The sequence below is a fragment of the Pseudophryne corroboree genome, chromosome 9 (assembly GCF_028390025.1).
Source record: "Pseudophryne corroboree isolate aPseCor3 chromosome 9, aPseCor3.hap2, whole genome shotgun sequence".
Classification (NCBI taxonomy): Eukaryota; Metazoa; Chordata; class Amphibia; order Anura; family Myobatrachidae; genus Pseudophryne; species Pseudophryne corroboree.
Genome location: NC_086452.1, coordinates 591,659 through 605,000, shown reverse-complemented (window position 1 = coordinate 605,000; position 13,342 = coordinate 591,659). Strand labels below are relative to the sequence as shown.

The 13,342-nt window shown below is 47.3% G+C and overlaps 1 protein-coding gene across 3 annotated transcripts in view; it reads right to left on the bottom strand.

Annotated features, from left to right (window-relative positions):
* The window catches only part of ZFYVE9 (zinc finger FYVE-type containing 9), a 418,761-nt gene that overhangs the window by 112,804 nt on the left and 292,615 nt on the right, over positions 1 to 13,342 (bottom strand). For all 3 annotated transcript variants that reach the window (XM_063938878.1, XM_063938877.1, XM_063938876.1), the window contains 2 exons: positions 12,006 to 12,161; positions 11,680 to 11,904 (listed from right to left, as the gene is read on the bottom strand). In XM_063938878.1, the coding sequence (XP_063794948.1) occupies positions 11,680 to 11,904; positions 12,006 to 12,161 (381 nt within the window). The remainder of the gene's footprint in view (positions 1 to 11,679; positions 11,905 to 12,005; positions 12,162 to 13,342) is intronic.

Here is a 13,342-nt window from a genome sequence, read left to right as displayed (position 1 = left end):
CCAGCATCTCCAATTGCGACATTCCTCAAATACTTATCACGTCTGTGAAAACTTCTCGAGGATGACTGAATTTCTCCCGGATGGAGATCGCGTCAGCAGAGGAAATCTATTTCTCTGTCGTTCACCTCCGGAACGAAGACTGCTAATATAGCGTTCACCAGACTTTCCACCCAACGGCAAAACTGTGCATCTTCTGCCATTGCCGCTTTGCTCCTTGTTCCGCCATAACGGTTTACTTACTACACTGCTGACAAGTCGTCTAGCAGAACTAACACGGCAGAACACGGAGAATACGTGTGTCGAAACTAACTCTTAATTCAAGAAAGCTTATAGCAGACAAGCTTTCCAACTTGACCTTATCCCCTGGAAACACGTCCCTTGCAAGTACTGCTCCTCCATCTCGGAGATCTGTATGCACGGACACCAGGATCTACCCCTGGAACCCGAACCTTCATCCCTCTAGAACAGAGGTTCTCAAACTCGGTCCTCAGGACCCCACACAGTGCATGTTTTGCAGGTCTCCTCACAGAATCACAAGTGAAATAATTAGCTCCACCTGTGGACCTTTTAAAATGTGTCAGTGAGTAATTAATACACCTGTGCACCTGCTGGGTTACCTGCAAAAATAAGAATTTACTTACCGATAATTCTATTTCTCGGAGTCCGTAGTGGATGCTGGGGTTCCTGAAAGGACCATGGGGAATAGCGGCTCCGCAGGAGACAGGGCACAAAAAGTAAAGCTTTCCGATCAGGTGGTGTGCACTGGCTCCTCCCCCTATGACCCTCCTCCAAGCCTCAGTTAGGTACTGTGCCCGGACGAGCGTACACAATAAGGGAGGAATTTTGAATCCCGGGTAAGACTCATACCAGCCACACCAATCACACCGTACAATTTGTGATCAAACCCAGTTAACAGTATGATAACAGAGGAGCCTCTGAAAGATGGCTTCCTAAACAATAACCCGAATTAGTTAACAATAACTATGTACAATTATTGCAGATAATCCGCACTTGGGATGGGCGCCCAGCATCCACTACGGACTCCGAGAAATAGAATTATCGGTAAGTAAATTCTTATTTTCTCTATCGTCCTAGTGGATGCTGGGGTTCCTGAAAGGACCATGGGGATTATACCAAAGCTCCCAAACGGGCGGGAGAGTGCGGATGACTCTGCAGCACCGAATGAGAGAACTCCAGGTCCTCCTTAGCCAGAGTATCAAATTTGTAAAATTTTACAAACGTGTTCTCCCCTGACCACGTAGCTGCTCGGCAAAGTTGTAATGCCGAGACCCCTCGGGCAGCCGCCCAAGATGAGCCCACCTTCCTTGTGGAGTGGGCCTTTACAGATTTAGGCTGTGGCAGGCCTGCCACAGAATGTGCAAGTTGGATTGTGCTACAGATCCAACGAGCAATCGTCTGCTTAGACGCAGGAGCACCCATCTTGTTGGGTGCATACAATATAAACAACGAGTCAGATTTTCTGACTCCAGCTGTCCTTGCAATATATATTTTTAATGCTCTGACAACGTCCAGTAACTTGGAGTCCTCCAAGTCACTTGTAGCCGCAGGCACTACAATAGGCTGGTTCAGATGAAATGCTGACACCACCTTAGGGAGAAAATGCGGACGAGTCCGCAGTTCTGCCCTGTCCGAATGGAAAATCAGATATGGGCTTTTGTAAGATAAAGCTGCCAGTTCTGACACTCTCCTGGCCGAAGCCAGGGCTAGTAACATGGTCACTTTCCATGTGAGATATTTTAAATCCACCTTTTTTAGTGGTTCAAACCAATGAGATTTTAGAAATTCCAAAACCACATTGAGATCCCACGGTGCCACTGGAGGCACCACAGGAGGCTGTATATGCAGCACTCCCTTAACAAAAGTCTGGACTTCAGGAACTGAAGCCAATTCTTTTTGAAAGAAAATCGACAGGGCCGAAATTTGAACCTTAATAGATCCCAATTTGAGACCCATAGACAATCCTGATTGCAGGAAATGTAGGAATCGACCCAGTTGAAATTCCTCCGTCGGAGCACTCCGATCCTCGCACCACGCAACATATCTTCGCCAAATGCGGTGATAGTGTTGCACGGTTACTTCCTTCCTTGCTTTAATCAAAGTAGGAATGACTTCTTCCGGCATGCCTTTTTCCTTTAGGATCCGGCGTTCAACCGCCATGCCGTCAAACGCAGCCGCGGTAAGTCTTGAAACAGACAGGGACCCTGCTGAAGCAAGTCCCTCCTTAGAGGTAGAGGCCACGGATCTTCCGTGATCATCTCTTGAAGTTCCGGGTACCAAGTCCTTCTTGGCCAATCCGGAACCACTAGTATCGTTCTTACGCCTCTTTGCCGTATAATTCTCAATACTTTTGGTATGAGAGGCAGAGGAGGAAACACATACACCGACTGGTACACCCAAGGCGTTACCAGCGCGTCCACAGCTATTGCCTGCGGATCTCTTGACCTGGCGCAATACCTGTCCAGTTTTTTGTTGAGGCGAGACGCCATCATGTCCACCATTGGTCTTTCCCAACGGGTTACCAGCATGTGGAAGACTTCCGGATGAAGTCCCCACTCTCCCGGGTGAAGGTCGTGTCTGCTGAGGAAGTCTGCTTCCCAGTTGTCCACTCCCGGGATGAACACTGCTGACAGTGCTATCAAATGATTCTCTGCCCAGCGAAGAATCCTTGCAGCTTCTGCCATTGCACTCCTGCTTCTTGTGCCGCCCTGTCTGTTTACATGGGCGACTGCCGTGATGTTGTCCGACTGGATCAACACCGGTTTTCCTTGAAGCAGAGGTTCTGCCTGGCTTAGAGCATTGTAGATTGCTCTTAGTTCCAGAATGTTTATGTGAAGAGACGTTTCCAGGCTCGTCCACACTCCCTGGAAGTTTCTTCCTTGTGTGACTGCTCCCCAGCCTCTCAGGCTGGCGTCCGTGGTCACCAGGATCCAATCCTGTATGCCGAATCTGCGGCCCTCCAATAGATGAGCACTCTGCAACCACCACAGAAGAGATACCCTTGTCCTTGGAGACAGGGTTATCCGCTGGTGCATCTGAAGATGCGACCCTGACCATTTGTCCAACAGATCCCTCTGGAAAATTCGTGCATGGAATCTGCCGAATGGAATGCTTCGTAAGAAGCCACCATTTTTCCCAGGACTCTTGTGCATTGATGTACAGACACCTTTCCTGGTTTTAGGAGGTTCCTGACAAGCTCGGATAACTCCTTGGCTTTTTCCTCCGGGAGAAAAACCTTTTTCTGAACCGTGTCCAGAATCATCCCTAGGAACAGCAGACGAGTTGTCGGCATTAACTGGGATTTTGGAATATTCAGAATCCAGCCGTGCTGTTTTAGCACTTCTTGAGACAGTGCTAATCCCCTCTCTAGCTGTTCTCTGGACCTTGCCCTTATTAGGAGATCGTCCAAGTATGGGATAATTAATACGCCTTTTCTTCGAAGAAGAATCATCATCTCGGCCATTACCTTTGTAAAGACCCGAGGTGCCGTGGACAATCCGAACGGCAGCGTCTGAAACTGATAGTGACAGTTTTGTACAACGAACCTGAGGTACCCCTGGTGTGAGGGGTAAATTGGAACGTGGAGGTACGCATCCTTGATGTCCAAGGACACCATAAAGTCCCCTTCTTCCAGGTTCGCTATCACTGCTCTGAGTGACTCCATTTTGAACTTGAACTTCTTTATGTACAGGTTCAACGACTTCAGATTTAGAATAGGTCTTACCGAGCCGTCCGGCTTCGGTACCACAAATAGAGTGGAATAATACCCCTTTCCTTGTTGTAGAAGAGGTACCTTGACTATCACCTGCTGAGAGTACAGCTTGTGAATGGCTTCCAAAACCGTCTCCCTTTCGGAGGGGGACGTTGGTAAAGCAGACTTCAGGAAACGGCGAGGCGGATCTGTCTCTAGTTCCAACCTGTACCCCTGAGATATTATCTGCAGGATCCAGGGATCTACCTGCGAGTGAGCCCACTGCGCGCTGAAATTCTTGAGACGACCGCCCACCGCCCCCGAGTCCGCTTGAGAAGCCCCAGCGTCATGCTGAGGCTTTTGTAGAAGCGGGGGAGGGCTTCTGTTCCTGGGAAGGAGCTGCCTGTTGGTGTCTCTTCCCCCTTCCTCTGCCTCGTGGCAGATATGAATATCCCTTTGCTCTCTTGTTTTTAAAGGAACGAAAGGGCTGCGGTTGAAAAGTCGGTGTCTTTTTCTGTTGGGGAGTAGCTTGAGGTAAAAAGGTGGATTTCCCGGCTGTAGCCGTGGCCACCAAATCTGATAGACCGACTCCAAATAACTCCTCCCCTTTATACGGCAAAACTTCCATATGCCGTTTTGAGTCCGCATCGCCTGACCACTGTCGCGTCCATAAACTTCTTCTGGCCGAAATGGACATAGCACTTACCCGTGATGCCAGTGTGCAGATATCCCTCTGTGCATCACGCATATAAAGAAATGCATCCTTTATTTGCTCTAAAGACAGTAAAACATTGTCCCTATCCAGGGTATCAATATTTTCAATCAGGGACTCTGACCAAGCTACTCCAGCACTGCACATCCAGGCTGTCGCTATAGCTGGTCGTAGTATAACACCTGTATGTGTGTATATACTTTTTTGGATATTTTCCATCCTCCTATCTGCTGGATCTTTAAGTGCGGCCGTCTCAGGAGAGGGTAACGCCACTTGTTTAGATAAGCGTGTGAGCGCCTTGTCCACCCTAGGAGGTGTTTCCCAGCGCGCCCTAACCTCTGACGGGAAAGGGTATAAAGCTAATAACTTCTTTGAAATTAGCATCTTTTTATCGGGGGCAACCCACGCTTCATCACATACATCATTTAGTTCTTCTGATTCAGGAAAAACTATAGGTAGTTTTTTCACACCCCACATAATACCCTGTTTAGTGGTACCTGTAGTATCAGCTAAATGTAACGCCTCCTTCATTGCCAAAATCATATAACGTGTGGCCCTACTGGAAAATACGGTTGATTCGTCACCGTCGCCACTGGAATCAGTGCCTGTGTCTGGGTCTGTGTCGACCGACTGAGGCAAAGGGCGTTTTACAGCCCCTGACGGTGTTTGAGGCGCCTGGACAGGCACTAACTGATTGTCCGGCCGTCTCATGTCGTCAAACGACTGCTTTAGCGTGTTGACACTATCCCGTAATTCCATAAATAAAGGCATCCATTCTGGTGTCGACCCCCTAGGAGGTGACATCCCCATATTTGGCAATTGCTCCGCCTCCACACCAATATCGTCCTCATACATGTCGACACACACGTACAGACACACAGCAGACACACAGGGAATGCTCTTAACGAAGACAGGACCCCACTAGCCCTTTGGGGAGACAGAGGGAGAGTTTGCCAGCACACACCAAAAGCGCTATATATGACAGGGATAGCCTTATAATAAGTGCTCCCTGTATAGCTGCTTTTATAATATAATTTTTGCCACTATTTTGCCCCCCCTCTCTTGTTTTACCCTGTTTCTGTAGTGCAGTGCAGGGGAGAGACCTGGGAGCCGTCCTGACCAGCGGAGCTGTGTAAGGAAAATGGCGCTGTGTGCTGAGGAGATAGGCCCCGCCCCTTTTTCGGCGGGCTCGTCTCCCGCTCTTTAGTGTATTCTGGCAGGGGTTAAATATCTCCATATAGCCCCCGGAGGCTATATGTGAGGTATTTTTTAGCCAAATAGGTTTTCATTTGCCTCCCAGGGCGCTCCCCTCCCAGCGCCCTGCACCCTCAGTGACTGCCGTGTGAAGTGTGCTGAGAGGAAAATGGCGCACAGCTGCAGTGCTGTGCGCTACCTTTAGAAGACTGAGGAGTCTTCTGCCGCCGATTCTGGACCTTCTTCTCTTTTCAGCATCTGCAAGAGGGCCGGCGGCGAGGCTCCGGTGACCATCCAGGCTGTACCTGTGATCGTCCCTCTGGAGCTAATGTCCAGTAGCCAAGAAGCCAATCCATCCTGCACGCAGGTGAGTTCACTTCTTCTCCCCTAAGTCCCTCGTTGCAGTGAGCCTGTTGCCAGCAGGACTCACTGTAAAATAAAAAACCTAAGCTAAACTTTCTCTAAGCAGCTCTTTAGGAGAGCCACCTAGATTGCACCCTTCTCGGCCGGGCACAAAAATCTAACTGAGGCTTGGAGGAGGGTCATAGGGGGAGGAGCCAGTGCACACCACCTGATCGGAAAGCTTTACTTTTTGTGCCCTGTCTCCTGCGGAGCCGCTATTCCCCATGGTCCTTTCAGGAACCCCAGCATCCACTAGGACGATAGAGAAACATGCACTGTGTGGGCCCACGAGGACCAAGTTTGAGAACCTCTGCTCTAGAAGGAGAGAACCGAGCAGACACCACAGGAGCGATGTCCTGGCCATTAGGATTATAGGAAACAAAGTTGTATCTGCACACACACAAATTTTCGAATAGTGGCGTGGAGCGAAAGCTCCAGCAGTAACCCCAATTACTTTATTGGTATTTACCATTAATAGTGGGGGTGATACCAACTACAGCTAAGGTAGGTACAATGGAAAAAGAAGAAAAAGGTTGTATTGTCGATGCACGAGAGGAGTGACCTGATTATCACATCCCCCTATATGTTATTATTTAAAATTTAACTATTATTATTGACTTAAAATAGTGTGACAATGACTAACACACAAACTACGAGTATAAGCGAAACATAGAGGGTAAAATAATGACACATACAACATATACAAAACGTGCAATAGGAATAATTAATGTGATTAAAGATTAAAATGTGTGCCCGCGTGTTTATTCTAATGCCCAATTAGATATGTATATGAATATAGTGTTGTTCTTAGTTTAAACCAGTATGTAGATTTATCTGGTTGTCAGTAATTTGTCTACGGGCTATCTCCTTGGCTACCAATTAGTACATCACGTGCCATGGTTATCCCATTCATATAGTGGTACTGGTAGCTGACTGTACCATTAAACTTCTCTTTAATTGTTATGAATATGTTATCTGCCGTATTTCCAGCCTTCTTATAATAATACTGACAATACTGATACCAGAGTCCATAATTACGCTAGATACTTCCTCAGGGAGGTGATATCATCAATTAAATATATGTCATTAGAGCATATTCTCATTCCTCCTTTATTTAGCGTAATAGTAAATAGCACTGATAAATGATGCAGGTTAGATTCCTCTGCCTGAGCAGCCACTCATTCACTACAACAATCAAAGTTAGTGTATCAATTATAGTTATAGATGGTGCCAATAAGTCGTATTAATGTGTCTCAGAATATAATGGTTATTATACACATAGCTTTATATAACATTTATTGCAGACCTATAAAGCATCTATTTCGAATATTATGTAGTTTGGAATAGTAAAATTAATAAGCTTAACCAATTGATTGCAAAAGCAATATGAGACACCTTAAGGTCCAGTTCTAGTATATAATATACAGCAACGGATATCTGTTTTCCTCAAACTTCAATTAAATATCCCTAAAGAAACAAACATCCTTAAAAATAAGGATATTTTTGTGCACCAGTGGCTTTGTCGCCAATGTTGGGAATATATATAATTTAATATATCTGTACTATATATTCTCAATGGTCACACTTTAAAGTACACATTTTATTATTATAACTCTAGTATTCCATGTGGCAGCTGTGTATTTATTATGTAGCTATACACACTGATATTATAACAGTTACTGAGTTTATATTTGTCATATTGTATCGTGTGTTTCTACATAGCTGCTGAGCAGTTTAGGGAATTAACATTGAGACATTGTTGCACTTCTGTCTCCTGATTCACTCACAGGTGTCTCACACCCCTCCTAGTTCACTGGCATGCATGCACAAGGAACACTGTTATCCCTCTGTTATGTGAGATTGGGACACCTGTCAGCAAGACACCGAATGCATTGTCACTGGACTAGTGTCTAAAAAGCAGAAATATAAATCCCTCTGATACGAGGTAATCATCCGCCCGTTATTCAATGTAATTATGTCATGCAGATTGCTACATAACTATTAAGTGGCTTTCTAGGCTGCTATCCAGGAAGCAGGAATACAGTTCTCTATGTTTTATCAATCTGTCTGCTGTTCAGTACTTGAAATGGCTACATTAAACTATGCATATATCTTTAAACTGGTTTAAACATTGGATTCTTAATAGACCGAGGGCATAGGCAACACGCGGACACACGCTGCCCACACGCGTGTTCCGCCGTTACTCTGACAGCTTCGTTAGGATTATATTCTGGTGCATGTGCAGGTGAGACCCGGACCACATTGAAGTGTCACAGTAAAGCCGATCCAACACTGGGTCTTCAGACCTCTTGTCACATGGAAAAACCCCCGATCCTTAACCGGTCATAATCTACTCTGAAAACCACCTCCGACAACTGTGTCGTTGGAAACAACAGCCAATCCCTGTGTCGAAGAACAGTCAGAGAGAAACAACGATTTACACCTTTATACAGGGACAACCGGACAATGTCCTGATCCTGACGCACCTCTGTATGGCGTCGCTTACTATCTTCCCTTCCAGAATGGAACGGCAAGAACTATTAGACAAACAGTAAGGGGAAACAACCGTAGCTCAGAATGTTCCCTTTTGGATCTATAAATAACCCACAGGTCCTAGAGTATGCCTGGACCAACTGAAAAATATTAGACGAGTGCCCACCGGAGAGGGGACCAGCCCGATAGACTCAGCGACAAGTGGTGGATGTGGAGGAAACAGAAAACGACCTCCACTACTGCAAACCTAACAAGGCTGCAGAACTCTTACCTTTTCACCTTCCACTGTCTGCACAGAAAAGGAAAAAATAACGGTATCGAACCGGATAAACTGACTGCATCCCACAAAAGAATGCGCCACCAACCGGTGTGAAGGAGGCTAACTCACGAAGTTAGACTTACCAGTGGTATCCGCCGAGATTGACTGAACAGAGGCCACACCAAACAGCTGTATACCTCCCTCCAGCCTCTCCCGGCGACATCCTCCGCATATTCCGGTCACACCTCCTGCTCTCACGTGGCAGCCTGCTGTAATGTTATAAGGTAGAATCACTCTGGGTAGGGTAATTCTGCCGGATGCCTACCCGAATACAACACTCCCTTAAGTGCATACATTGCAAATAAGGTCAAAGTATAGAAATAAAATTGCACATAGCTGCCTGTGTATGATCCTTTGCGACTGGGCTCTGCGTCGACCAGGAGTTGACGGTCATAATTTTCTCTCCGCGTTGTGAAGAGAATAATATTCGGACTCCATTAGAGGATCGAAACCAACTCGTCACGGCCAATCCAGAGCTTACTCAACAGAGCGACCAGCACATGATAAGAATACCATTATTTCAGCATTCATGGATATACATCATGTAATACACAATAAAACACACATATCCTAACCATGCATATATAAACCTATATCTACATATATACACATATAGATATAACCTATACGCAAGTGGATTGTCCCGACCAGTCAGGTCCCTAGTGACAGTAATGTGTTGTGAATGTGTATGACCATGTACTGACCTGCCCCCGATGTGGATCTACCAGGAACGTTATGGTCGACAGAAACTTAGTAAATGTCGACAGCAGGGAATAGTAAGCGGGCAAAAAATAATAATAAGCATGGAACCCCGAGGAGTCTGAGGGAAGCATACAAATACAATCTTTATAACACTCCCCCCACATATACCTATAAATATACATATATATATATATATATATATATATATATACATACACACAGGTACAAGGCAATAACAGCCTGATAATTTTTTTACCCAGGAAATACTTTGATGCCGACAGGGCATCCCCAAACAACTGTATCTCCCCTATCGTGTTTACTGTTTCGAGCACACAAACACCAATTTGCTAATACTTAATTTTCCGAATCAAGTACCGCCATGCGCCGGCGAAGCCGACAGGTATCCCCACAGCAGCTTGTGACAAAGCCCTCACACCTGCCGACATATGTCGACGAACCAATAGTGGGTACAAACAGGGAAACAGGGAATTTATGTAATACAAGAGTAATTATGCGTCCATTATCAAATATAATGCTATATGACCCACATATAGCATTAAAAACACTGTGCCCCCCTTCCATCTTACTATCCAGCAAGTCCTGGTGGGGATTTGAGGAAAATGGCGCTGACTCCTCTGAGAGGGCTAAGCTCCGCCCCTTCCCGACGCGCTGAAGCCCGCTCAAAATAAATAAATAAATATATATATATCTAAATTGAGCTGGGGGAACTTATATACAGGGAGTAACCCCCTGTATATACATATATAACGCAGCCCAGGGCGCCCCCTCTGCGCCCTGCACCCACGTACCCTGGGCGGAGTGAAGACACCCGGTGTCCGGGTATGTTCCCCCGCCAGGGATCACTCAATAAATGCTGCCCAGGGCGCTCCCCCCCAGCGCCCTGCAGGCCGATGGATTGAGCGGGAGCAGGGAGTGCAGCGCTACCACTGCTGCTTCCTCCCATTTGTGGTACACTGGCGGGGTGAACATACCCAGAGTTCGGCCACCGAAGTATGTCCCCCGCCAGATCTAAATATTATATATATATATATATTCTGCCCAGGGCGCTCCCCCCCCCAGCGCCCTGTACCCTGCAGGCCGATGGTGTGTGTGGGAGCAGGGAGCGCAGCGCTACCGCTCTTGCTCCCCCCTGCAGCACACTGGCGGGGTGAACATACCCCGTGCACCTAAATATGTCCCCCCGCCAGCGTTTTAGACCCTCAGCAACCTGCCCCCAGGGCGCTCCCCCCAGCGCCCTGCACCCTGCCAGATATGTTGGTGTGTGGGAGCCTGGAGCGCAGCGCTACCCCTGCTGTTACCTCCGTCACTGAAGTCTTCTGTTCTTCACATACTCACCCGGCTTCTTTCTTCTGGTTTCTGTGAGGGGGGTGACGGCGCGGCTCCGGGAACAAGCAGCTAGGTGAACCAAGTGATCGAACCCTCTGGAGATAATGGTGTACAGTAGCCGAGAAGCAGAGCCTTGAAACTCACAGAAGTAGGCCCTGCTTCTCTCCCCCCTCAGTCCCACGATGCAGGGAGCCTGTAGCCAGCAGGTCTCCCTGAAAATAAAAAACCTAACAAAGTATTTCAGAGAGAGCTCCCCTAGTGTGTGTCCAGTCTCTCCTGGGCACAAAGTCTAACTGAGGTCTGGGGGAGGGGCATAGAGGGAGGAGCCAGTGCACACCCAGTTAAAGTCTTTGCAGTGTGCCCAAGCTCCTGCGGATACGTCTATACCCCATGGTCCTTTTGGAGTCCCCAGCATCCTCTAGGACGTAGGAGAAAACGGTTTGTTGCCTCATGAGGGCAAAAGGTGCGAGATGGGGTGCCGTTGCCGGTACTTAAGCGCTGCGGCAACAGCAATTTGCACCCTTCACCAATTGAAAATGTTACTGTACATAGAAGAAAACGTCAGTAATATGGGAGCATTATTCTGAATGTATCTGCAGAGCACGGCAAGTGCAGGCCAGCCACCCAATCTCTTATTACTAGACAAAAGCAGCCTAATAGTCCATTAATACTAATAACAGAATGGAAGAGAGCCGGGCGGTATAACTCATTAATGCCCAGAATTAATACTAGCTGGAACGCTAACGACTCACGGTGCAAGCAGTACACACATTATCAGAATGAAACGTCAGGAAATCTTACGTCTGTACTCTGCCCCCAGGCGCAACATGAGACGCAGCGGAAAAACTTTGGCCCATGGTGTCTCCCACTTCTGGATGAGTATTCCGAACAGATAGGGCTGTGCGGGGAGAAGCAGGTCTTGCAGGGACTGGTACGTGGGGGTGACATACAGGAAGCCTCCATGCTCTTTACTGCCAAGGAAACTCTGGCTTACAAACGAGTGACCCAAATTCCCCACCATATTACCTAGAATGACATAAAACATCATTAGTCAGAAATGTTCCTGTGACTTCTCACCTGCAGTATGCCAGGGGCACATAGCGTCAGACAATGCTACATCCTCCCACCTGCCAAAGCCTCCTGGTAGAGCTCCACACAGTGGCTGAACAGGTCCCGGGGCAGGCACTTCTCGTCAGGCAGACACTGGAGCAGGAGAATGATCTCCGCCTGTCCTGCCGCATGCATTCCTTTTGTGGTAAAACACCAGCATTTCCTGTTCACATCTACAGGGGAAACACACAATACTCAATGAATCTGTCCACAATAAATGCTTCCGATTAGGGACCACACAATGGGCCTGATTCTGATTTGGGAATAAAGTAAGAAAACAAGTAACTATGGGATGTAGTTAATATCCCGGCGGTCAGAATACAGACGGCAGGATCCCGACCGCCGAGAACGCCGACAGCTGCGCCAGGGATATTCCCACTAGTCCACGACACCCATAGAATGGGAGAGAACCTGTGGCAATCCAGGCCGCCGGGATTCCATCCCCAACCCAGTACCTGGACATACCATGTTGCAATGCACTCTCTTATTCATGCGGAGTAAATACTGGCTGCTTTTGCATGTGGCCCACAAATGCTGGATAGCGGTTATGTTTACACTGCAATTTAGATAACCGTTTGGACACACCCTTCTCTTCCCTAACTGTAGAGCAGCGCGATTTTACCACGGTCCCAGGTACTGGCTCTTTCCTACTTTTATTTACTCCCAAATCAGAATCAAACCCTACAACCTGACATGGAAGGAGGTAGAGTAGGAAAGAGCGCACTATGGGGGTCATTCTGACCCGTTCACACGCTGTTTTTCGCAGTGGTGCGAACGGGTCGGGTCTGCGCAGCAGCCGCAATGCACACGCGCGTCGTTGCCCAAACGATCAGAAGAACTAAGAAAGCGATCACTGGAGCGATCGCAAGAAGATTGAGAGCAGGAAGGTGTTCCGAGGTGGCAACTCACCGTTTTCTGGGAGTGGCGAGTCCAACGCAGGCGTGTCCAGGTGTTTGGAGGGCAATTCCGGGACCTTCATCGCTGGATCGATCACACAGGGTAAGTAACTCTTACCCTGGTCTTCTTTTACAGGAAACTTTTTTTGCATAGCACGGTGCACAAGCGTTCGCATCCCTGCTATGCAGAATTACACTACCCCTTAGGCGACGTCTAGCTGATTGCACGGGCAGCAAAAAGTTGCTACGTGCAATCAATTCGGAATGACCCCCTATAAGACAGCCGTTCGAAGAAGTGATAAATGTTTTCAGCTCAGGTGACAGCACTTACAATTGTTGATGACAGTAATTGTTATTACACTACACTATTTTTTATTTATTAAAATTTTTACTACGGTAAATGTCTGTTATTACCGTAAAACAGATTTCTCGTAATCCATCTGGGGAACACTGTATAT